This window comes from Neoarius graeffei, chromosome 7 (genome assembly GCF_027579695.1).
Source record: "Neoarius graeffei isolate fNeoGra1 chromosome 7, fNeoGra1.pri, whole genome shotgun sequence".
Classification (NCBI taxonomy): domain Eukaryota; kingdom Metazoa; phylum Chordata; class Actinopteri; order Siluriformes; family Ariidae; genus Neoarius; species Neoarius graeffei.
In genome coordinates, this window is record NC_083575.1 from 26502369 (window position 1) to 26527392 (window position 25024).

Below are 25024 nucleotides of genomic sequence, written 5' to 3' on the forward strand. Positions count from 1 at the left end.
TACATACTGGGAAGCAGAAAAAAAAGAATCCATATTGTGCGATTTTTCCCACTTTCATACAGTTTTCTGAAAGCAGCAAATCAGTTGTTTGACTTATTTATATCCAATCAATGATCAATTCAGCTATGAGAGCAACTTCTCTTCAAAATCGGTATAAATAGTCTGAAAAAGTTTGGATAGAAGGTACGCACTGTAAGAATCAAAGCACCATCTGCTCATATACTACAGCCTACAAGAGCAGAATATTAACTGCAAGGACATTTTATTCTAGTGTAGCCCTGGGCTTTTGTGACCAATACCTGACTAACACATAAAGCCCTACGTTAATTAGCATTCCTCCGCAGTTTGAAGTTGCGATCCATCAAAGTGACAAAGGCTCAGATTCCATCTGGTGAAAATAGTCAGACTGGCCTATCAACAGGAAGCAGAGCAACAGCTCTCAGGTTGCTGCTGGCTTATTTATTTCAAGTTAGCCCTACTTTTAGTCACGAGAGCCTCTACTTTAATTCGGCATATCAGGTGAAAATTCAATCCGAATTGCTTGAAGCTGCTCCCATTGAACTCAGAACTGAATGCAGAGCAACATGTTTTTTTTTTTACATAATTAAAATATGTTTATCCGTTGTTGAGATATTACAAATCAAAGATTGAAAAAAACGGCTTAATTTTTAGAAAACTGACGTAATATGATGTATTCAGATCACATGGTCCAAAATGGGCCTCATTAACCAATGAGAGCAAATGTTTTTTCTTAATAACTTTTCTATTTTTTAAGATATTTACAGTGAAATTGGCAGGTGCACAGATGGTTGTATACTGGATACAAAGTCGAAAAACGAGTAAAACTCAATTTTGCAAATTAGTATTTAATTAATATTAATTATGCTAATGAGGTAAAACATTAAATTGGTACACTCTCTTCAAAGTTTCACCAAATGACTTTATATGTGCAATGTAAAGCTGATCTTAACTCTCATTTATACATCACAAAGAAGGAGAAATCAATGTTCATTATAAAATATGCATAAATAACCATTGAATGTCATTCACATCTACCATTCTCTATCAAAATAAAGTAATAAAAGTATTTCTAATACCCTTTTTGCGCTCTGTAGGCCTTTGTATTTCTCAAAAGTAGGGCCTACTAGTGTTTATATGAAAGAATATAAATTATTATTTTGATTAAAGGTGTCATTGCATCGGCGGCACGGTGGTGTAGTGGCTAGCGCTGTCGCCTCACAGCAAGAAGGTCCGGGTTCGAGCCCCGTGGCCGGCGAGGGCCTTTCTGTGTGGAGTTTGCATGTTCTCCCCGTGTCCGTGTGGGTTTCCTCCGGGTCCTCCGGTTTCCCCCACAGTCCAAAGACATGCAGGTTAGGTTAACTGGTGACTCTAAATTGAGCGTAGGTGTGAATGTGAGTGTGAATGGTTGTCTGTGTCTATGTGTCAGCCCTGTGATGACCTGGCGACTTGTCCAGGGTGTACCCCGCCTTTCGCCCGTAGTCAGCTGGGATAGGCTCCAGCCCGCCTGCGACCCTGTAGAACAGGATAAAGCGGCTAGAGATAATGAGATGAGATGAGTGTCATTGCATCATTTTTTCATTAATTGTGCAGTGGTCTCTAGTATGAATGAATGCCCTGTGAGCCGGTTTTGGTGAAAAAAATGCTGTGGTGCTCCTGTTTCAGGCTGTTCTAGTTTGGTGGAGGAATGGGTGGGAAGAGAACGACAGAATTTTAGCTCTTGCTCATGAATATTCATGACATGTAAACATATCGGTTCTGATTGGCTAACAGCACTGTGACGCTCCCTCCAGTGGGTTATGGGCGAGGCCGTGACTACTAATTTTCGAAGTGACGTAAGTTCGTAGGGCTTTTTCTGATTCGCTCGTTTTTCCGTCTATTTTCTTTCATAGGCTAATACAGGGAATAGGGGTAGAAGAACATTTTCACATGCAGCATGCATGTGCAACTCGGCGTGACCTATGGTATTTCAAAAAGAGCAAGTATTAAACGGTTTGTCGTGGAATGACACCTTTAATGTTCACAGTTTTCAAGGCTAACCTCGATAAAACTGTGTGAGCTATATCCAATAAACAATTCCAATTAATTGAATTGAAATTGGCACTCGTGTTTCTGACTTCTGTTTTTTTTAAATCTCATTCCGACCACGAAGATCTCAATATTTTTCATCAAAACAACTACAGTTATAATCTAAACTAGCTATTTATTTACAGGAATCAGTTTGATTTGAAAAAAATAAGTAGGTAAAGCTATGAAAACTCACTTCAAAATCTCCTGTGAATCATACATCAAAACTACCAGATGGAAATTTTTGCTGAATACTTCATCAGAAACAGTGAGAGCGAGAGAACATCTCTATAAAAGTTAGCTGATTGATTTTCATGAGTAATCCAGTCGGAAACTGATCAGAAGAGAGAAAGAGAGCCTGACAGCTTTCCCGTGACTCAAAAAGCACCGGCAGTTTCCCGACGTCCCGCGAGCAGAGAGTGAACTCTGTTGAACCAACTTCAACCTGCTGTTACTCCCAAAGTACTGAACAGATCTTAGCGAGATAAATTTCTTTGGAAAGCAGAGATTATAAACTTTTTAATGACAGAAACTATTCAAGAGTTAAGCAGTGGAGGGCGGCACGGTGGTGTAGTGGTTAGCGCTGTCGCCTCACAGCAAGAAGGTCCTGGGTTCGAGCCCCGTGGCCGGCGAGGGCCTTTCTGTGTGGAGTTTGCATGTTCTCCCCGTGTCCGCGTGGGTTTCCTCCGGGTGCTCCGGTTTCCCCCACAGTCCAAAGACATGCAGGTTAGGTTAACTGGTGACTCTAAATTGACCGTAGGTGTGAATGTGAGTGTGAATGGTTGTCTGTGTCTATGTGTCAGCCCTGTGATGACCTGGCGACTTGTCCAGGGTGTACCCCGCCTTTCGCCCGTAGTCAGCTGGGATAGGCTCCAGCTTGCCTGCAACCCTGTAGAACAGGATAAAGCAGCTAGAGATGATGAGATGAGATGAGTTAAGCAGTGGCAGATTTGGAAACTTTGACGAGCGTCTGCATGCACAATTTTCACAGCACGGCCAGAGAGTCTGATATGCTGACTTTAAGGGAAGTTAGGGACTTTCACACTGCTAACACTGGATCATTAAGGTATTGTGCAAGGGAATGGAAGCGATCTTTTTCTACACCCTACTGTTCCCAGTTTAATTGATGTAACAAAGTCTTGCACCTCAACCCTCCTCAACTATCATCCTCTTTCTTTTTCTGATCATTTCTACACTGTGTGCTCATGGGGTTTTGCCCAGCTGAGTGCGGAGCGTCCTCTGTAGGCAGTGAAGGAGTTCTTCTGTCCCCGAACTACCCAGCTAACTACGACAACAACCACGAGTGCATTTACCGCATCCAGACTGATAACGGCAAGGGGATCCAGCTCATGACCAGCAACTTCCAGCTCCGTGATGGAGATTTCCTGCAGGTGTGTCTTCTGCTTAATGCACCACCATGTTTGTGCATAAATGTGCTACCAGGATCTTTTACAAGAATGAAGCAGGTATTTGTTTTGCATAAATATTATTTATATTGCTATTGCCTGAAAATGAATGCAGTGCCTACAAGGTAGAGGCATGAATTCAGAATGGGATCCAACTTATTCACAAGCGTTAAAGGCCATATTCATTAACATGAGAGTGTAGAAGGTGCCTCTGTGATGCTGCACCTCACATTTACTGCTTTCCTTCATTCATCTTCAGTAAATGCTTCATTCTGGTCAGGGTCATGGTTGTTTAAATTACTCATTTGTTTAAATTCATTAGAAAATGTCGCAGACAGGGGCAAGAACAAAAAAAAAAATGTGAATGTGGGCAGGAGTGGGATTTAACAAATATTCGCACACATCCTGATACGAAAAGATAAGTAAATAGAAAATAAATGAAGGTTAAATAGGACGTAATGGAATTTAAAAAAGAAAGAAAAGTCCACAAATTGAGTGTGTTTTTTAAAAGCATTTGTGCAACTCTGTATTTTCAGCATTAATTTATGCAGAAGTTTCACCATTGTGTCATCCTCTGCTATTTGCCGCACAGCGAACATGAAAGAGCTTGTAATACACAAGACAGCCATACATGTGACTAAGTGAAGAGATTAACTATTCATAGAGTCATTTAAGATACATGCCTCGAGGCGCACATAGCTTCCGATGAGAATGGAGATCCCTGAAGAGCACTATGGCCACTAATTAAGTCGCGGCGTAAGCATATAAGCTGCAGGTTTTTTTTGTAACATTCAGATACACTCGAATCTTTATTATAGTCTTCTGCCTGTGGTATTTTCGTCAATCCTAGAAACTATTTCCGAGAAGACATTATATCCTTATTATCTCTGTTCCCATTGCATTTGATACAATACTTATCATTGTGACAAACCCCATTTCGTTCAAATGATTCTATGGTTAATTTGAATTGCCTGAATAACTCTGCAAGTGTTTTTGCTGATTGGATGGGAAGATCTGTGCTCAAAATATCTTTCTGTCTTTCCACCCAGGCAGAGAATTGAATTCCTACATTTAGGCAGCTCACTTTACCAATCCAGCGCTTAAGTCCCATGATATAGTCTGTTAGGGGTTAAAATAATGTCTTCCATGGCAGAAAATGGAGAAAAACGCAGCTTGACATTGATTTATGACCTTTAATATTTCCTGCCGTGCTGCTGCTGTCTTCTCCCACATGGAGCCTACTGTCTCAATATGCTTGTAATATCCAAAAACAATTACAGGCGTCAACACACACATTCCAAAATTCCCACATTTTGTTTGGCAGAGCTCCAGGGTGTCCATGCTTCTCATGTTTCTCTCTTTGGTTATAGATTTTTGATGGTCAAGACAGTTCATCAAGACTGCTGGGGAATTTTACACAAAGTGAAATGTCCAACATCATCATCAACAGTACCTCCAACCATCTGTGGATTGAGTTCAATAGTAATGGGACGGGAACCAGCAAAGGCTTCAAACTGATATACACTAGTGAGTAATTTCCCAATAGCTGTGTCTTTATCAGCATGCGCTTGTTTAGACACTGCAGGAGGTTAAACATGTCTTACTAAAGACTTTAGGCTTGGCTGTCAAATATGATGCAACATTTACTTATTACACTGTTGAACTAGACTTTTTGATTGATTTCAGGAACCATAAATCAAGTGTGAAAATGAATAATTAATATCTGACCATTTGCAGTTGCTGCTATTATACAGCTAATTGTTTGATATCTAAGTATAACTCCAAATCAGAAAAGTTTGAACGGTACGGAAAATGCAAATTGAAAAAGGAAGCAGTGATTTCTAAATATACTTTGACTTGTAGTTCATTGCAGACAGTAGGAGCCCAAGATATTTCCTGTTTTGTCTCATCAACTTCATTTTGTTTATTAATATACGGTGGTGCTTGAAAGTTTGTGAACCCTTTAGAATTTTCTATATTTCTGCATAAATATGACCTAAAACATCATCAGATTTTCACACAAGTCCTGGAAGTACAACCCCGATTCCAAAAAAGTTGGGACAAAGTACAAATTGTAAATAAAAATGGAATGCAATGATGTGGAAGTTTCAAAATTCCATATTTTATTCAGAATAGAACATAGATGACATATCAAATGTTTAAACTGAGAAAATGTATCATTTAAAGAGAAAAATTAGGTGATTTTAAATTTCATGACAACAACGCATCTCAAAAAAGTTGGGACAAGGCCATGTTTACCACTGTGAGACATCCCCTTTTCTCTTTACAACAGTCTGTAAACGTCTGGGGACTGAGGAGACAAGTTGCTCAAGTTTAGGGATAGGAATGTTAACCCATTCTTGTCTAATGTAGGATTCTAGTTGTTCAACTGTCTTACGTCTTTTTTGTCGTAGCTTCAGTTTTATGATGCGCCAAATGTTTTCTATGGGTGAAAGATCTGGACTGCAGGCTGGCCAGTTCAGTACCCGGACCCTTCTTCTACACAGCCATGATGCTGTAATTGATGCAGTATGTGGTTTGGCATTGTCATGTTGGAAAATGCAAGGTCTTCCCTGAAAGAGACGTCATCTGGATGGGAGCATATGTTGCTCTAGAACCTGGATATACCTTTCAGCATTGATGGTGTCTTTCCAGATGTTTAGGCTGCCCATGCCACACGCACTAATGCAACCCCATACCATCAGAGATGCAGGCTTCTGAACTGAGCGCTGATAACAACTTGGGTCGTCCTTCTCCTCTTTAGTCCGAATGACACGACGTCCCTGATTTCCATAAAGAACTTCAAATTTTGATTCGTCTGACCACAGAACAGTTTTCCACTTTGCCACAGTCCATTTTAAATGAGCCTTGGCCCAGAGAAGATGTCTGCGCTTCTGGATCATGTTTAGATATGCCTTCTTCTTTGAACTATAGAGTTTTAGCTGGCAACAGCGGATGGCACGGTGAATTGTGTTCACAGATAATATTCTCTGGAAATATTCCTGAGCCCATTTTGTGATTTCCAATACAGAAGCATGCCTGTATGTGATGCCGTGCCGTCTAAGGGCCCGAAGATCACGGGCACCCAGTATGGTTTTCCGGCCTTGACCCTTACGCACAGAGATTCTTCCAGATTCTCTGAATCTTTTGATGATATTATGCACTGTAGATGATGATATGTTCAAACTCTTTGCAATTTTACACTGTCAAACTCCTTTCTGATATTGCTCCACTATTTGTCGGCACAGAATTAGGGGGATTGGTGATCCTCTTCCCATCTTTACTTCTGAGAGCCGCTGCCACTCCAAGATGCTCTTTTTATACCCGGTCATGTTAATGACCTATTGCCAATTGACCTAATGAGTTGCAATTTGGTCCTCCAGCTGTTCCTTTTTTGTACCTTTAACTTTTCCAGCCTCTTATTGCCCCGTCCCAACTTTTTTGAGATGTGTTGCTGTCATGAAATTTCAAATGAGCCAATATTTGGCATGAAATTTCAAAATGTCTCACTTTCGACATTTGATATGTTGTCTATGTTCTATTGTGAATAGAATATCAGTTTTTGAGATTTGTAAATTATTGCATTCCGTTTTTATTTACAATTTGTACTTTGTCCCAACTTTTTTGGAATCGGGGTTGTAGATAAAGAGAACCCAGTTAAACAAATGAGACAAAAATATTATACTTGGTCATTTATTTATTGAGGAAAATGATCCAATATTCCATATCTGTGAGTGGCAAAAGTATGTGAACCTCTAGGATTAGCAGTTAATTTGAAGGTGAAATTAGAGTCAGGTGTTTTCGATCAATGGGATGACAATCAGGTGTGAGTGGGCACCCTGTTTTATTTAAAGAACAGGGATCTATCAAAGTCTGATCTTCACAACACATGTTTGTGGAAGTGTATCATGGCACGAACAAAGGAGATTTCTGAGGACCTCAGAAAAAGCATTGGTGATGCTCATCAAGCTGGAAAAGATTACAAAACCATCTCTAAAGAGTTTGGACTCCACCAATCCACAGTCAGACAGATTGTATACAAATGGAGGAAATTCAAGACCATTGTTACCCTCCCCAGGAGTGGTCGACCAACAAAGATCACTCCAAGAGCAACGCGTGTAATAATCGGCGAGGTCACAAAGGACCCCAGGGTAACTTCTAAGCAACTGAAGGCCTCTCTCACATTGGCTAATGTTCATGAGTCTATCATCAGGAGAAGACTGAACAACAATGGTGTGCATGGCAGGGTTGCAAGGAGAAAGCCACTGCTCTCCAAAAAGAACGTTGCTGCTCGTCTGCAGTTTGCTAAAGATCACATGGACAAGCCAGAAGGCTATTGGAAAAATGTTTTGTGAACGGATGAGACCAAAATAGAACTTTTTGGTTTAAATGAGAAGTGTTATGTTTGGAGAAAGGAAAACACCGCATTCCAGCATAAGAACCTTATTCCATCTGTGAAACATGGTGGTGGTAGTATCATGGTTTGGGCCTGTTTTGCTGCATCTGGGCCAGTATGGCTTGCCACCATTGATGGAACAATGAATTCTGAATTATACCAGCAAATTCTAAAGGAAAATGTCAGGTCATCTGTCCATGAACTGAATCTCAAGAGAAGGTGGGTCATGCAGGAAGACAACAACCCAAAACAGTCGTTCTACCAGAGAATGGTTAAAGAAGAATAAAGTTTATGTTTTGGAATGGCCAAGTCAAAGTCCTAACCTTAATCCAATCGAAATGTTGTGGAAGGACCTGAAGCAAGCAGTTCATGTGAGGAAACCCACCAACATCCCAGAGTTGAAGCTGTTCTGTACAGAGGAATGGGCTAAAATTCCTCCAAGCCGGTGTGCAGGACTGATCAACAGTTACCGCAAACGTTTAGTTGCAGTTATTGCTGCACAAGGGGGTCACACCAGATACTGAAAGCAAAGGTTCACATACTTTTGCTACTCACAGATATGTAATATTGGATCATTTTCCTCAATAAATAAATGACCAAGTATAATATTTTTGTCTCATTTGTTTAACTGGGTTCTCTTTATCTACTTTTAGGACTTGTGTGAAAATCTGCTGATAGTTTAGGTCATATTTATGCAGACATATAGAAAATTCTAAAGGGTTCACAAACTTTCAAGCACCACTGTACATTCATTCCTGCGTTTCAGGCTGGCAACATATTCCAAAAAAAGTTGTGATGGGGGAAATTTAGAGCTAGTAATTAGTCCATAACTTCATTAATAATTGTAATTCAGCAAATCTGGGTAGACATTATATGCACCCGAGGTACCCCTACCTTCATGCCAGAAAGAATCAAAATCAGTGAAGAATTGAGGGAGAAGATCCGATTTGTGTGTAAATTGCTCGTTAAGGCTTAATTACTCCAGATTTTCATTATTAATTGCAATTATGCAAATTTGGGTAGACGCTATATGCGCCCCAGGCAGACCCACCTTCCTGCCAAAAAGAATAAAAATCAATGAAGAACTGAAGGAGAAGAAGCGATTTTCCTGAAATGTGGACAACAGACGACGGACAACACATGATGGCATAAGTTCATCGCCGATAGGCTGGATGAGCTAATGATGATGTGATTTTGAAACAGGTGATGTCAGCAGGTGATTGTAATCATGATTTGGTACAAAATCAGATTCCAGGAAAGGCCTAGTCTTTGAGGAGCAAAGATGAGGCGAGGATTTCAACTCAACAAATGCGATTTTATACTTGGAAAATAATTAAAATGTTTTAAAAACAATGATCCACAAAGAAACATATGAAGGGATTTGGATATTTCACCTTCTACAGTGCATAATATCTCATCTCATCTCATTATCTCTAGCCGCTTTATCCTGTTCTACAGGGTCGCAGGCAAGCTGGAGCCTATCCCAGCTGACTACAGGCGAAAGGCGGGGTACACCCTGGACAAGTCGCCAGGTCATCACAGGGCTGACACATAGACACAGACAACCATTCACACTCACGGTCAATTTAGAGTCACCAGTTAACCTAACCTGCATGTCTTTGGACTGTGGGGGAAACCGGAGCACCCGGAGGAAACCCACGCGGACACGGGGAGAACATGCAAACTCCGCACAGAAAAGCCCTCGCCGGCCACGGGGCTCGAACCCGGACCTTCTTGCTGTGAGGCGACAGCGCTAACCACTACACCACCGTGCCGCCCGTACATAATATCATTAAACGATTCAGGAAATCTGGAGGAATTTTGGTATGTCAAGGGCAAGGCCACAAGCCTAAGCTGAACACTTGTGATCCCCAATCCCTCAGAAGGCACTGCATCAAGAACCGTCATTCATCTAAAATATATACACGTGTGTGTGTGTGTGTGTGTGTGTGTGTGTGTACTGTGGTTCGACAAATCAGTATTCCAGTCCTTTTTTTTGTCAGAAATTCACTTCTTGGGCTCTGGATCAAAGACAAAAAGGACTATCCAGACTGTTACCAGCAACCAGTCCAAAAGTCAGGGTCTGTCATGGTATGGGGTTGTGTCAGTGCCCTTGGCAAAGGTAACTTGCACTTCTGTGATGGCAGCATGAATGCAGAAAGTACATTGAGATTTCTGAGCAACATATGCTGCCTTCAAGACGACATCTTTTCCAGGGTTATTTCAACAAGACAATGCAAAACCACATTCTGCACACATTACAAAGACATGGGTGTAGAAGAAGAGGGTGCCAGTCCCCTCTATCCCCAATAGAGAATGTTTGAAATGAAAAATATGACAGCGACGACCTCGTACTGTTGCACACCTTAAGACTTGTTTACAGGAAATATGGGACAAAATCACATCTGAAACGTTTAATCACTTGGTGTGTTCAGTCCCTAAACATCTTTTAAGTGTCGTAAAAAGGAACAGCGACATTACAAAGTACTTTATGGTCCTGACTTTTTTTTTTTTTTTTTTAATGTGTTGCAAGGATCAAAATTTAGATGTGCGTCAAAAAAAAAATTAATGAGGTAAAATATCAAATTATGTGCTGTTGTGTTGAGTGCAATGCATGGAAAATATTATTTACAAATCATTGTTTTCAGTTTTAATTTCAACATACCGTCCTGACTTTTTTTCTGATTTGGGGTTGGAGAAAACACTTCAGGATGTGCCATTATAGGAAAAGAATCCATGACGGAGTTGTGCGATATAATACACAGCACTTCCTGAAGTGTTTTATTCCACTTATAAAATCACTGTGATTTGCCAAAGATTGCTTTATTAATACATGACACTATTTAACCATTTATAGTTACATTTAATATTGTGGAACATCCACAAGACAAGTTAGGTCCAGCTTCACTTTAAGGGTAAAATTTAAAAATATTACTGGGAAACTGGAAAGTGTAAAGACTTTCCCTAGTTGTGGAAAACTTGCTAACCGTTACAAAGTGCAGATACTTTAGAGACAGTGGAGACTCGTAACATAAAAGTTAAATAAACGTCTACTTACAGACATCACCATATGGTTGTATGCAAAAATTTGGGCGCACCTGGCCAAATTATACATTTTGTTGACTATTGATGCAAATATTAATGTACAATTACTTTATATTTGATGAACAAACTCTTCTTCTTCAAAGAAAGTAATTGTGGCATGTACAAAAGTTTGAATATCATCCTAAGTCAGTGCTTAGTAACACCTGCTTTAGCCGATATCACTGCTTGAAAACACTTTTTGTCACCGGCTAGGAGTCTTTTGATTCTTGCTTAATGAGTTTTCACCCACTCTTCCTTGCAGAACATTTCTAGCTCAGAGATATTCTTGGTCCGGCTTGCAAGCACAGCATGCTTAAGCTCTACCTGGATATTTTGATGTTAGTGTTTAGTGATGATGATAATTCAGTGATGATGATGTTCAAGTCAGGGGCTATCCTCGAAGTTTTAAGGCTTTTTTTTTAACAACTATTGACCTACCTAATGAGTCCTAATGGGTCACTGGTTCTTGGCATAATAACTAATTGGCATAATCAAATCAAATCAAGTTTATTTGTACAGCGCTTTTAACAATAAACATTGTCGCAAAGCAGCTTTACAGAATTTGAACGACTTAAAACATGAGCTAATTTTATCCCTAATCTGTCCCCAATGAGCAAGCCTGTGGCGACGGTGGCAAGGAAAAACTCCCTCAGACGACATGAGGAAGAAACCTCGAGAGGAACCAGACTCAAAAGGGAACCCATCCTCATTTGGGCAACAACAGACAGCCTGACTATAATATTAACAGTTTTAACAGGTATAACCCTCAACTGTCCTCATGGGGCCGTCCTTCACAGGAGTGGGGCGATAAAACTCCGACCAGACACCGGGCACCAGGATGGATCAAGCAGGTCCGAGGGGCAGAAGAGGCCAGCATCTCAATCCCAGGATCAACATGTAACTCAGAGGGACAGATTGGGGGGGGGAGAGAGAGAGAAAGAAAACACGTTGTTAGGTATGCCCTAAAAATGACAAGTGTTAAATCTGTGTGGTAGGCTCGCAGAGACGAGAGTCTTTACATCAGGCATAACACACAATGGCATGTTAATATGGTAAAAAATATATCATGACCTGCTCTGGCTGGATGCTTGATTGGGTGATGGGAGCACACTCCTCAGCAATGATGAGATGCAGATGGGACCCTTAGGCCTGGCCAAGACAATTCAGTTACATTTCACCGGGTCTGGGACATGCGACAGAATGTCTGACGGCTGATTCCCTGCAGGCTACGATAGCCAGTCGAGGTCCCCACCATCTCCACCAAAAGATTTCCTGTTGACTCCATGTAACTCAGAGGGACAGATTTGGGGTGGGGGGGAGAGAAAGAAAACACAGGTGGTTAGGTATGCCCAATGTCACCTGAATAAGTAGGAACAGTATACATATTGCACCGAGTACAAGCAGGGACTCCGGCAACTAACTATGACAGCATAACTAAAAGGAGAGAGCCAGAAGGTAACACAGGCATGAGGGAGCCCCGGGACATAAAGCAGCCAGCCACTACACCGTCAACAAACTCGAGTGAGCAAGCGAGTGGGGACTGACAGCATCCATACATCCCAGTTTACCAAAACACTCTATGTCTGAGGACCCTCCAGATCTACTCCTTTACCTCATAAACACCATTAACAAAAGGCTTGACTAAACAGATATGTTTTCAGCCTAGACTTAAATGCTGAGACTGTGTCTGATTCCCGAACATTACTTGGAAGGCTGTTCCATAACAGTGGGGCTTTGTAAGAAAAGGCTCTGCCCCCTGATGTAGCCTTCACTATACGAGGTACCAGCAGATAGCCTGCACCTTTTGATCTAAGTAGGCGTGGCGGGTCATAGAGGAGCAGAAGTTCACTCAGGTACTGTGGTGCGAGACCATTTAGTGCTTTAAAGGTCAATAGTAGTATTTTATAATCAATACGAAATTTGATTGGGAGCCAATGCAGTGTGGATAAGACAGGCGTGATGTGGTCATATTTTCTAGTTCTAGTAAGGACTCTTGCTGCGGCATTTTGAACTAACTGGAGCTTGTTTATGCACTTATTGGAACATCCAGACAGTAAGGCATTACAATAATCCAACCTGGAGGTAACGAAAGCATGGACTAGTTTTTCTGCATCATGCAATGACATTAAATTTCTTATCTTTGCAATATTTCTGAGATGAAAGAAAGCTATCCGGGTGATGTTATCAATGTGAGTTTCGAATGAAAGACTGGGGTCAATAATCACTCCGAGGTCTTTTACTGCTGCACGTGAAGAAACAGAAAGGCCATCCAGAGTTACTGTGTAATCAGAAAACGTATTTCTAGCTGTATGTGGTCCTAGCACAAGTACTTCAGTCTTGTCAGAGTTAAGCAGAAGGAAATTTATAAGCATCCAGTGTCTAATGTCCTTAACACATTCCTCAATTTTATTAAGCTGGTGTCTCTCATCAGGTTTTGCAGAGACATACAACTGTGTGTCATCAGCATAACAGTGGAAACAAATACAATGTTTACGAATAATATCGCCCAGAGGTAACATATATAGAGAAAAAAGCAGTGGACCCAAGACAGAACCTTGTGGAACACCAAACTTTACCTCGGTACGTCTAGAAATATCACCATTTATATCAACATACTGATAACGATCAGTTAGATAAGACCTGAGCCAGGAGAGGGCCATTCCCTTAACTCCCACAACATTTTCTAGTCTATCCAGAAGAATGGAATGATCAGTGGTATCAAATGCTGCACTAAGGTCAAGCAACACAAGTAGCGAGACACAGCCCTGATCAGACGCCAACAGTAGGTCGCTTACTACTTTAACCAGTGCTGTCTCTGTGCTATGATGAGGTCTAAATCCTGACTGATACATTTCATGGATGTTATTCCTATGTAAATATGAGCATAACTGCTGTGCCACAGCTTTTTCAAGGATCTTGGAGATAAAGGGGAGGTTTGATATTGGCCGATAATTGGACAGCTGACAGGGATCAAGGTCAGGTTTTTTAATCAGGGGTTTGATAACTGCTAGTTTAAAGGATTTGGGTACATAGCCAATCATAAGAGAAGAATTTATTATTTTTAGAAGCAGTTCAATTACTCCAGGCATTATCTGTTTGAATAGATGTGTCGGTAAGGGATCTAGTACGCAAGTTGAGGCTTTTGATGTAGAGATTAATGAAAGTAATTCAGTTTCTTTTAGGGGAGTAAAACATTCTAACTGATGATCTGATACAGTTATATTGTTAACTACAAGGTCACTTTCATTGTCTAACCTTAAATTAGTAGTTTGAATTTTTTGTCGGATATTCTCAATTTTGTCATTAAAAAAATTCATGAAGTCGTTGCTACTACATACTGCAGGTGTGCATGTGTTGATAGTGGACTTATTCCTGGTTAATTTTGCTACAGTATTAAATAGGAATCTAGGATTATTTTTGTTATCTTCTATTAGGTAGGAGAAATATGTTGATCTCGCAGCACTAAGAGCTTTTCTATACTTCAGGAAGCTCTCCTTCCAAGCTAATTTGAACACTACCAATTTTGTTTGACGCCATTTACGTTCCAATTTTCGAGTGGTCTGTTTTAATGTGCGAGTGTCATCATTATACCAGGGTGCTAATTTTTTGTCTCTGACCATTTTCCTTTTTAGAGGAGCAACATTATCTAAAGTATAGCGGAATGTTGACTCTAAGCATTCAGTTGCCTGATCAAGTTGTGCAGGGGCTGACAGTGACCCAATCAAAGTTGCCAGCTCTGGGAGATCATTTATAAAGCTCTGTGCAGTAGTTGACGTGAAAGTACGTTTAATACACTAGCGTGATGAGGTGCATATATTATTACTCAGACATATTTTGAATGAGATGAGACAATGATCTGAGATAACTTCAGACTGTGGAAGTATGACTATATTGTCTACGTTTAATCTGAATGTTAGTATTAGATCAAGGGTGTGACCACCATTATGGGTCGGTCCTATGACATTCTGCTTAATCCCGACTGAATCTAAGATGGACACAAACGCTGTTTTTAAAGGGTCTTCTGGGTTATCGAAGTGAATATTAAAATCTCCGACAACTAAAGCTTTGTCTAAGGAAATAACCAAATCTGAGATAAAATCTGCAAATTCAGAAAGAAACTCAGAATATGGCCCCGGGGGCCTGTAAAAAATAAGCAATGGAATTAACTGGGTAGACTTATTTTTCGAGGCTACATACATTATATGAGTATGAAGAACTTCAAATGTATTAAATTTATAACCAGGTTTGTGTGTTACACCTAGATAATCATTCTAAATAACCGCGACGCCTCCTCCTCTGCCAGTTAGACGAGGCTGGTGTATATAACTGTATCCAGGAGGACTCGCTTCATTTAATGCTATATATTCATTTGGCTTAATCCATGTTTCTGTTAAACACAGTACATTAAACTCCTGATCAGTAATGAGTTCATTAACCATTAGCGCTTTAGATGTAAGAGATCTAATATTTAATAGCCCCACCTTTAGATCAAAGGTGCTGGCAGCAGCTGTACAGTCAGTATGATATAATTTTATATTGATTAGGTTAATGGAACAAACTCTCTGAAAATTTCTACCTTTTTGTTGAGCTCGGGGAACAGACACAGTCTCGATGTAGTGGGCCCTGAGTGACGACTCTGTGCAGCTAGCAGACAGTCGGTTTAGCCTGTTCGTCTGCTCCCTGGCCTTGGCTCTGGATTGTCAGAAATTAACTAGGCCTGTTCTGAGACTATGACCTATGCTGCAGGAAATGAGAGCAGCACCTTCCCGAGTGGGATGGATACCGTCCCGCCCTAACAGGCCAGCCTTGCCCTCAAAATTAGCCCAATTATCTATAAAGCCCACACTGTTTTCAGAGCACCACCTGGACAGCCAGCAGTTCAGCGACCATAACCTGCTGTAAGCTACATCGCCACGCCGCATTGGGATGGGGCCAGAGCATACTACAGCATCGGACATCGCCTTCGCTAATTTAAACACCTCTACAAAGTTACTCTTAGTAACCTCAGACTGACGAAGGCGTATATCATTAGCTCCTGCATGGATAACTATCTTTGAGAACCTGTGCTTGCCTAGGACCCTAAGATTACCTGCTATGTCCGGCGGCCTGGCTCCCGGTATACACCTGACTAAAGCTGCTGGTGCCCCTAAAGGCTGAGCTAATTTCATGTGCCGTATGATAGAGTCCCCTATAACCAGAGCTCTTTCAGGTTTCTCAGTGGGTGCATCACTAAGGAGAGCAAACCTGTTCGACACGTGACGCGGAGAGGAGTGGTGCTCCCGTGGGCGAGCCTCAGCGGTAGCTTTGGCTCTACGCTTATGCCGCCGAGCCGTCACCCATTCGCCCCGCTGTAAGGGCTCTAATGCCGGAGTTGGGGGATTGCTAACTCCACCTAGGGCGTCCAGACTTTCCCTAACAGAAACTACACTGTTCTCACGCTCACTAACCTGCTCTAAAGCCTGGACACGCGCTTCTAGCACTGAAATCTTCTCCGTCAGAGAGCTAACTAATCTGCACTTATCACAAGTAAAGCTAATAGAGCTATCGCTAGTGACGGAGGAAGAATGACTAAACATCCTGCACTCAGCACACTGAACAGGCTGAAGGTGTGCCATGATGAAAAGATTCACGTACCTTAAATGAAGATCTGTTGATATTAAAGCAGATCAGATGGCCTCCGCTTGTGGACTTTACACAGGAGGAGAGAAAAAGAAAGCTTCCGGTCTCGGCGTTCTTCCGAAAAAAGAAATCATCATGACTAGTAACATTCTGAGACTTAACACAACTGAAAGGTGTTTAAACTTTTGCACATGCCACAATTACTCTTAAAAAACCATATAATTAACAATTCACTGTGGCATGGGTGTTGGTTTGAGCCAGATGGACCGGTTTGAGTCAGAAACTACTGATCTTCTGGGGTTTTCACACACAACACTCTCTGGAGTTGACACAGAATGGTGCGAAAAACAAAAAACATCATTGAGTGAGCAACAGTTCTGTGGGTGGAAACAAACACCTTGTTAATAAGAGAGGTCAGCGAAAAATGGCCAGATTGGTTCAAGCTGCCAGGAATGATATAGTTAAAAGTTATTCCACGAAATCGAGTTGTACATGAGCTGATCGCCAACAAGGCGCGTAGTGCCGAGTTGGCTAAGCCATGTACGATGAGGTTGAGTGAAATAATTGTTTTATTCGATCCACATTCACTGGATTTTGAGAAACAGAGCATTTTAATTTTCATGTTTTGCAAATTTGATAAATAAAAACTTAAAGGAACAGTCCACCGTACTTCCATAATGAAATATGCTCTTATCTGAATTGAGACGAGCTGCTCCGTACCTCTCCGAGCTTTGTGCGACCTCCCAGTCAGTCAGACGCGCTGTCACTCCTGTTAGCAATGTAGCTAGGCTCAGTATGGCCAATGGTATTTTTTGGGGCTGTAGTTAGATGCGACCAAACTCTTCCACGTTTTTCCTGTTTACATAGGTTTATATGACCAGTGACGTGAAACAAGTTCAGTTACACAAATTGAAACGTAGCGATTTTCTATGCTATGGAAAGTCCGCACTATAATGACAGGCGTACTAACACCTTCTGCGCGCTTCGGCAGCGCATTGATATCTGAGCTCAGACTGACTGGGAGGTCGCGCAAAGCTCGGAGAGGTACGGAGCAGCTCGTCTCAATTCAGATAAGAGCATATTTCATTATGGAAGTACGGTGGACTGTTCCTTTAATGCAAAACGTCTGACAAAATAATTTCCGCTTAGAATGTAAACAAACCGGCAAAATGACAGAATCAATTTGTGAAAAGTGCTATAATAATTCTTGAAAAATAAAAAAAAAGATATGTTTTTACAATCAAATACTTCATCTCATCTCATCATCTGTAGCCGCTTTATCCTGTTCTACAGGGTTGCAGGCGAGCTGGAGCCTATCCCAGCTGACCACGGGGGAAAGGCGGGGTACCGCCCTCAAATACTTTCATTCCGTATTTTGTTGCTTTATTTTGTATTTTTGGGGGTTTTGTTTGCGAGTAGAGGTTTTATTCCGTCCTCGGTTGGTTCAGCAACACGATCCACCATATTTTTTTTTCTCTACTCACGAGATATGAGCTGATATCCTAGTAGTAGAGTAGCCAATCAGAACGTGCGATTGCTCATATCCAGTGAATGTGGATAGAATCATATGAGCTACTGAAAAATTCATCCACACTTTCAGATTCGAAAATTTAACAGCAATATGGTATAATAATAATAGTATAATGCAGATTATGCTGTCCTTTCCATGGAAAAAAAATAATGACACTAATAAAGAAGAGATGGTGATAAAATAACCATTTTCCTACATGTCCACTGTCTGTGTGTGCTGTGAAGCAGTGTAATAGTTCAACCCGTGCTCTGTTCCAGGTCGTCTGCTTTTATGAGACCCATGGAAGTGCTTCAGCATGCAGCTAGAACATGGGAGATAAAATGCGTTCCACAGTTACAGGGCAAATGAACAGATAAAAGATGATCTTTCACTCAAGCATATGTTGGACCAATATTAATTCGAAATGGCCTGCTCAGGGCTGTAATGGTGACTGTGGTGGGCAGGTGATATTTTTATGGAGCAAGCTTTATGTTATTATTAAGCAAAAGTCAGTCTGTGGGTTGATTTTGAAAGTATAGGGGTTCTTTTTTCTTTCTTTCTTTTTTGGCAGTTTTTGGTTCACCAACAAGGGGAGGAAGAAAAAATAAAGCAAAAAAAAAAAGAACCCAACGTTTCTCACATATTTAATAGAGTGAGTGACAAAATAAGTGCATGGAACAGTGTCCCTGTGTATGGATATTAACAGAGAGTGAAAGGAGCTGTCAGTGAAGCACATTAAATATTATCACCAAGTCTGGAAGTGTGAAGTGAGTGTGCAGAGAAGCTCATTATTCCACACACGTCTCCTTCCGACTGGGTAAAACTATACATTAATGCTCACTTAAGGTACCGGTACATCGTTATATGAGTTAACACGAACAAACAACAATCAGTAAAAAAAAATAATAAGCGTACAGTGACTAATATGAACCAACACTTTTATAAACGTGTTTGTGGTTTTCACTGGCGAAAAATTAGAAGAAAAGTCTGACTAACAGTTTCCAGTATATACATCTGGAGACCATTTCACATGCTTAGACAATGTCAATGAATGCATGTGTTAACTGTGATTGTTACTTTAACGTTCCTTATGGTTTATTAATGCTGAAAATGACAGTTTGTTCATGTCCAGCAGTGGCAGTACCAGGGCACGGATCGTGTTAATGCAGAAATCGTGCATTTTTACACACAAAAATGCCAAAAAAATGCATGTTTAGAATTTTAATGCGTCCTGGGACGCAGGGCTCTTCCTTGAAGAATTTTTCCCGATTGTCTTGGCCGATCTGTTACAGTAAGTTGTTTAACAAACAAAGCAAAAGTGAGCAGAATGAAAAGGTCATAACATCATAGTTGCCATGCACTGACATCACACTTACGTTATTTATATATATATATATATATATATATATATATATATATATATATATATATATATACACACAATGTCTTGCAAAAGTATTCATCCCACTTAGTGTTTGTCCTGTTTTATCACATTACAAGCTGGAATTAAATGGATCTTTGGATGGTTAGCACCATTTGATTTACACAACATGCCTACCACTTTAAAGGTGCACATTGCTGTTTTATTGTGACACAAACAATAAATAAGATGAAAAAACAGAAATCCGGAGTGTGTATTCACCCCCTTTCGTATGAAACCACTAAATACGAGCTGGTCCAATCAGTTCACTTCATAAGTCACATAATTAGTTGATTAAGATCTACCTGTGTGCAATCAAAGTGTCATATGATCTGTCACATGATGTCTGTATAAATCAACCTGTTCTGGAAGGACCCTGACTCTGCAACACTACTAAGCAACAACATGAGAACCAAGGAGCCTCCAAACAGGTCAGCAAAATGGAAAGAACATGGCACTACTACAAACCTGACAAGAGAAGGCCGCCCACCAAAACTCACAAACCGGGCAAGGAGGGCATTAATCAGAGATGCAGCAAAGACACTAAAGATAACACTGAAAGAGCTGCAAAGATCCACAGTGGAGATGGGAGTATCTGTCCATGGGACCACTTTAAGCTGTACACCCCACAGAGTGGGGCTTGATGGAAGAGTGGCCAGAAAAAAGTCATTGCTGAAGAAAACACGTTTGGAGTTTGCCCAACAGCATGTGGCAGACTCCCCAACCACATGGAAAAAGATTCTCTGGTCAAATGAGACTAAAATTGATCTTTTTGGCCATCGTGGGAAACGCCACATGTGGCGCAAACACCCTGAGAACACCATTCCTACAGTGAAGCATAGTGGTGGCAGCATCATACTGTGGGGATGTTTTTCATCTGCAGGGACAGGAAAGCTGGTCAGGACTGAAGAAAAGATGGATGGCACTAAATACAGGACAATTCTGGAGGAAAACCTGTTTGAGTCGGCCAGAGGTTTAAGACTGGGACGAAGGTTCATGTTCCAGCAGGACAATGACCCTAAACATACTGCTAAAGCTACACTGGAGTGGTTTAAAGGGAAACATTTAAATGTCTTGGAATGGCCTAATCAAAGCCCAGACATCAATCCAATTGAGAATCTGTGGCCTAACTTGAAGATTGCTGTACACCAGCACAACCCATCTAACTTGAAGGAGTTGGAGCAGTTTTACCTTGAGGAATGGGCAAAAATCCCAGTGGCTAGATTTGCTAAGCTAATAGAGACATACCCCAAGAGACTTGCAGCTGTAATTGTAGCAAAAGGTGGCTCTATAAAGTATTGACTTTGGGAGGGGTGAATACGCACTCCAAATTTCTGTTTTTTCATCTTAATTATTGTTTGTGTCACAATAAAAAAAAGTGCACCTTTAAAGTGGTAGGCATCTTGTGTAAATCAAATGGTGTTAACCCCCCAAAAATCCATTTTAATTCCAGCTTGTAATGTGACAAAATATACCCCAAGAGACTTGCAGCTGTAATTGTAGCAAAAGGTGGCTCTACAAAGGATTGTCTTTGGGGAGTGAATACCTATGCACACTCCAGATTTGTTTTTTCATCTTAATTATTATTTGTCTCACAATAAAACAACAATTTTCACCTCTGAAATGGTAGGCATCTTGTGGAAATCAAATGGTGCTTACCCCCCAGAAATCCATTGTAATTCCAGCTTGTAATGCGACAAAACAGGACAAACACCGGGGAGATGAATACTTTTGCAAGACACTGTATAAAATATTTGGGACCCACAAAAAAAAAATGCCAGGGACCCTGATTTGGCCAGTCATGTGGGTCCCTGGACCCAGAACCAAAAAGCCTAGCGCCATCCCTGCAGGGGTTGAACTGATCGACCTTCTGATTGGGAGCTCAGAGCTTTACACACTGAGCTACTACTACTTGTGCAATGTAACTTCTGATTCTTCAACTAGTAGTTCAACTTATTATCTTGCACGGACATGACTAAGGTATTTCTGGATCTATATTTATATAAGTCAAGCAACGGGTCTTGAAATGGCAGTGTTCAGGTATACAATTTCAAGCTGTTTCTGCCCAATTCCAGTCATGCATGTTCATGTAGATTTATTGAACTATCAGGGTTTTGTGCAAACTTCTCATTCTCTTTAAATACTTTGTCTGTGGATACTCTTTTCCCAGGTACTCTTATTCTTTATCACAGATCCTGTTCAAAACACTGATGCACTGTTTTATTCTGGTTGCTACGGTAATGTGAAAGACTCCTTGAATATGCAATCAGCAGACCGTGATTCAGCAAAAAATAGCCTCGCCCAGCCTTTTTCTTTTTTTTTGTTCTGTCCCCTTTCCCAGGCTTTGACCTTGTGAAATGTGAAGAGCCAGGCACTCCTAACTACGGCTACAAGATCCAGGACGATGGCCATTTTGCCAACACGTTTGTTCTGTACAGCTGTAATCCTGGTTACACACTGCATGGCAGTAGCACACTGACCTGCCTGAGCGGAGACAGACGCGTTTGGGACAAACCTCTGCCATCATGCATCGGTGAGATCATTGCAGCATCTCATCACATCTGGAAACACTGCCCGGTGGAGTTCTAACAAGCATGAATAGTTTTGTTATGTTTTATATGAAGGAATTTGAGAACAAACTGTGACAATTAAGTCTACTACTAACCATAACCATAACTGTTGTCTCATAAAAATTTTAATGAATTGAGACCATGCGGTAACCAGATTTCAGGCAAATTTATAGTTATCTTGATTGCACTTTCATTTTAGTGAAGCCATAAAAAAAAGACTACTGCAGCTGTACCTTACCATAACTAGACCTTTATGATGATAAACAATTTAAATTATATTATACAGTGGATATAAAATGTCAACACATCCATGCTAAAATGGCAGGTTTTTGGGAAGTAGAAAAATGAAGCGAAGATTATTCATGTCAGTACTTTTTCCTCAATGTGAAACTACAAAGTCTAAAAATTTAAATGAAAACTATCATCATAGGGATGGATATATCATATACATACACACACACACACACACACACACACACACACATTCATATATATATAATTTATCTAGAAGTTTTTCTCTATTTTCTATTCTCTGTTTATCCTGTAATGATGCTGCTGGAATCTTAATTTCCCTGAGGGAACCCTCCCAAAGGGATCAATAAAGTTCTATCTAATCTAATCTAATATATGAATGTGTGTGTCTGTGTGTGTGTGTGTGTGTATACGCACAGTGGTGCTTGAAAATTAGTGAACCCTTTAAAATTTTCTATATTTCTGCATAAATATGACCCAAAACATCATCAGATTTTCACACAAGTCCTAAAAGTAGATAAAGAGAACCCAGTTAAACAAATGAGACAAAAATATTATACTTGGTCACTTCTTTTTTCTCCGTGTTCTCACGGAAGGCGGTCGCATTTCTCTGCTCTGCTCTGCTCTCCTCTCCTCTCCTTTTTTTCCTGCTTGTGCTCTTTGTTTTGTCTCGTCTGCCTATTTTTTTTTTTGAGAAACTCTCTCCGCATTGAATTTCTAAACTAAAAAAGCATGGATTTGATAAACTGGTCTCTTAACGAAATTGACACAGTTTTCTCGATGAGAAGCCTGGGTTCGGGGGAACCCACCTGTCCTGCCGGAACGTCTGTGAAGGACATTGAAGGTATCTACCTATTCGGAACCATGATTACCAGACTTTTGCTGATTAGATTAGGCATTGCCCTGGTATATCGAGGAAATCAGACAACGATGACATCTGTTCAAAGTTCCACAAAGCTGCCCGATATGATTGAAGCGGTGGGCAAAGCTGTCGGCACTCAGACTGTGGCAGAACTTGAACCACAACATGGTTGTCATCTTGGAGACGCTTTCGGCTTTGCAAGGCATAAGTATTTCGGAGACCAAATTGAATTGAATTGAACAGAATGGACGAAATGGACAGATATGGACGAGTGGTGTGGATGTGTAAAGACTGTGTCTGTTCGAAAGACCAAACAATCTCTATCTTATCGACATTCGGCTCCCTGAACAACACCGGCCTCGATCAAGGCCATTGCTGGGAAAACATTTCCCCCAGAAGGTCACTGCTGGGAGACACACTCGCATTCTTCGCATTCCTTCCCCAATTTTCCGCAGTCGCCGTTTTTCGCCCCCAGTGTGACAAGCGGTTGCGTGACCAGTGTCCTCATGGCTGCAGGAGCGGACGGATGCTTGCTTGTGCTGGGTTACCTCTACCTCCTCCCCTCCCCCCGCCCCCCCACCCCTGATTGCCCCCTCCTTTCCCCCCGTCAAGTCCCGTGTTTTAAAGTGTACTTGTGTTATTGTGTGCTTGTGCGGAGGTTTTTAAATGCTCCCACACTGTACTCTTGATAGGAGCATAGTGGGGGGGGGGGTGTTCTTTTTTTCCTCATCTTTCCTCATGTTACTACTGTGTTTCTTTTTCTTTTATCCCTGTCTTCCTGTCCTGTTCCCCCTCTGTAAGGACAGGTTGATGGTCAATTTCACTGGTAACAGTGATAATAAAGGGTTCATTCATTCATTATTTATTGAGGAAAATGATCCAATATTACATATCTGTGAATGGCAAAAGTATGTGAACCTCTAGGATTAGCAGTTAATTTGAAGGTGAAGTTAGAGTCAGGTGTTTTCAATCAATGGGATGGCAATCAGGTGTGAGTGGGCACCCTGTTTTATTTAAAGGACAGGGATCTATCAAAGTCTGATCTTCACAACACGTTTGTTTAAATGTATCATGGCACGAACAAAGGAGATTTCTGAGGACCTCAGAAAAAGCGTTGTTGATGCTCATCAGGCTGGAAAAGGTTACAAAACTATCTCTAAAGAGTTTGGACTCCACCAATCCACAGTCAGACAGATTGTGTACAAATGGAGGAAATTCAAGACCATTGTTACTCTCCCCTGGAGTGGTCAACCAACAAAGATCACTCCAAGAGCAAGGCGTGTAATAGTCAGCGAGGTCACAAAGGACCCCAGGGTCACTTCTAAGCAGCTGAAGGCCTCTCTCACATTGGCTAATGTTCATGAGTCCACCATCAGGAGAACACTGAACAACAATGGTGTGCATGGCAGGGTTGCAAGGAGAAAGCCACTGCTCTCCAAAAAGAACATTGCTGCTCGTCTGCAGTTTGCTAAAGATCACGTGGACAAGCCAGAAGGCTATTGGAAAAATGTTTTGTGGATGGATGAGACCAAAATAGAACTTTTTGGTTTAAATGAGAAGCGTTATGTTTGGAGAAAGGAAAACACTGCATTCCAGCATAAGAACCTTATCCCATCTGTGAAACATGGTGGTGGTAGTGTCATGGATTGGGCCTGTTTTGCTGCATCTGGGCCAGTATGGCTTGCCACCATTCATGGAACAATGAATTCTGAATTATACCAGCAAATTCTAAAGGAAAATGTCAGGACATCTGTCCATGAACTGAATCTCAAGAGAAGGTGGGTCATGCAGCAAGACAATGACCCTAAGCACACAAGTCG

General features: G+C 41.1%; 1 protein-coding gene across 1 annotated transcript in view; it reads left to right on the forward strand.

Moving 5' to 3' along the window:
• The window catches only part of csmd1a (CUB and Sushi multiple domains 1a), an 800422-nt gene that overhangs the window by 498713 nt on the left and 276685 nt on the right, over positions 1–25024 (forward strand). The window contains exons 21-23 of the mRNA XM_060924925.1: positions 3307–3476; positions 4862–5018; positions 21862–22053. Coding sequence (XP_060780908.1) covers positions 3307–3476; positions 4862–5018; positions 21862–22053 — 519 coding nt within the window. The remainder of the gene's footprint in view (positions 1–3306; positions 3477–4861; positions 5019–21861; positions 22054–25024) is intronic.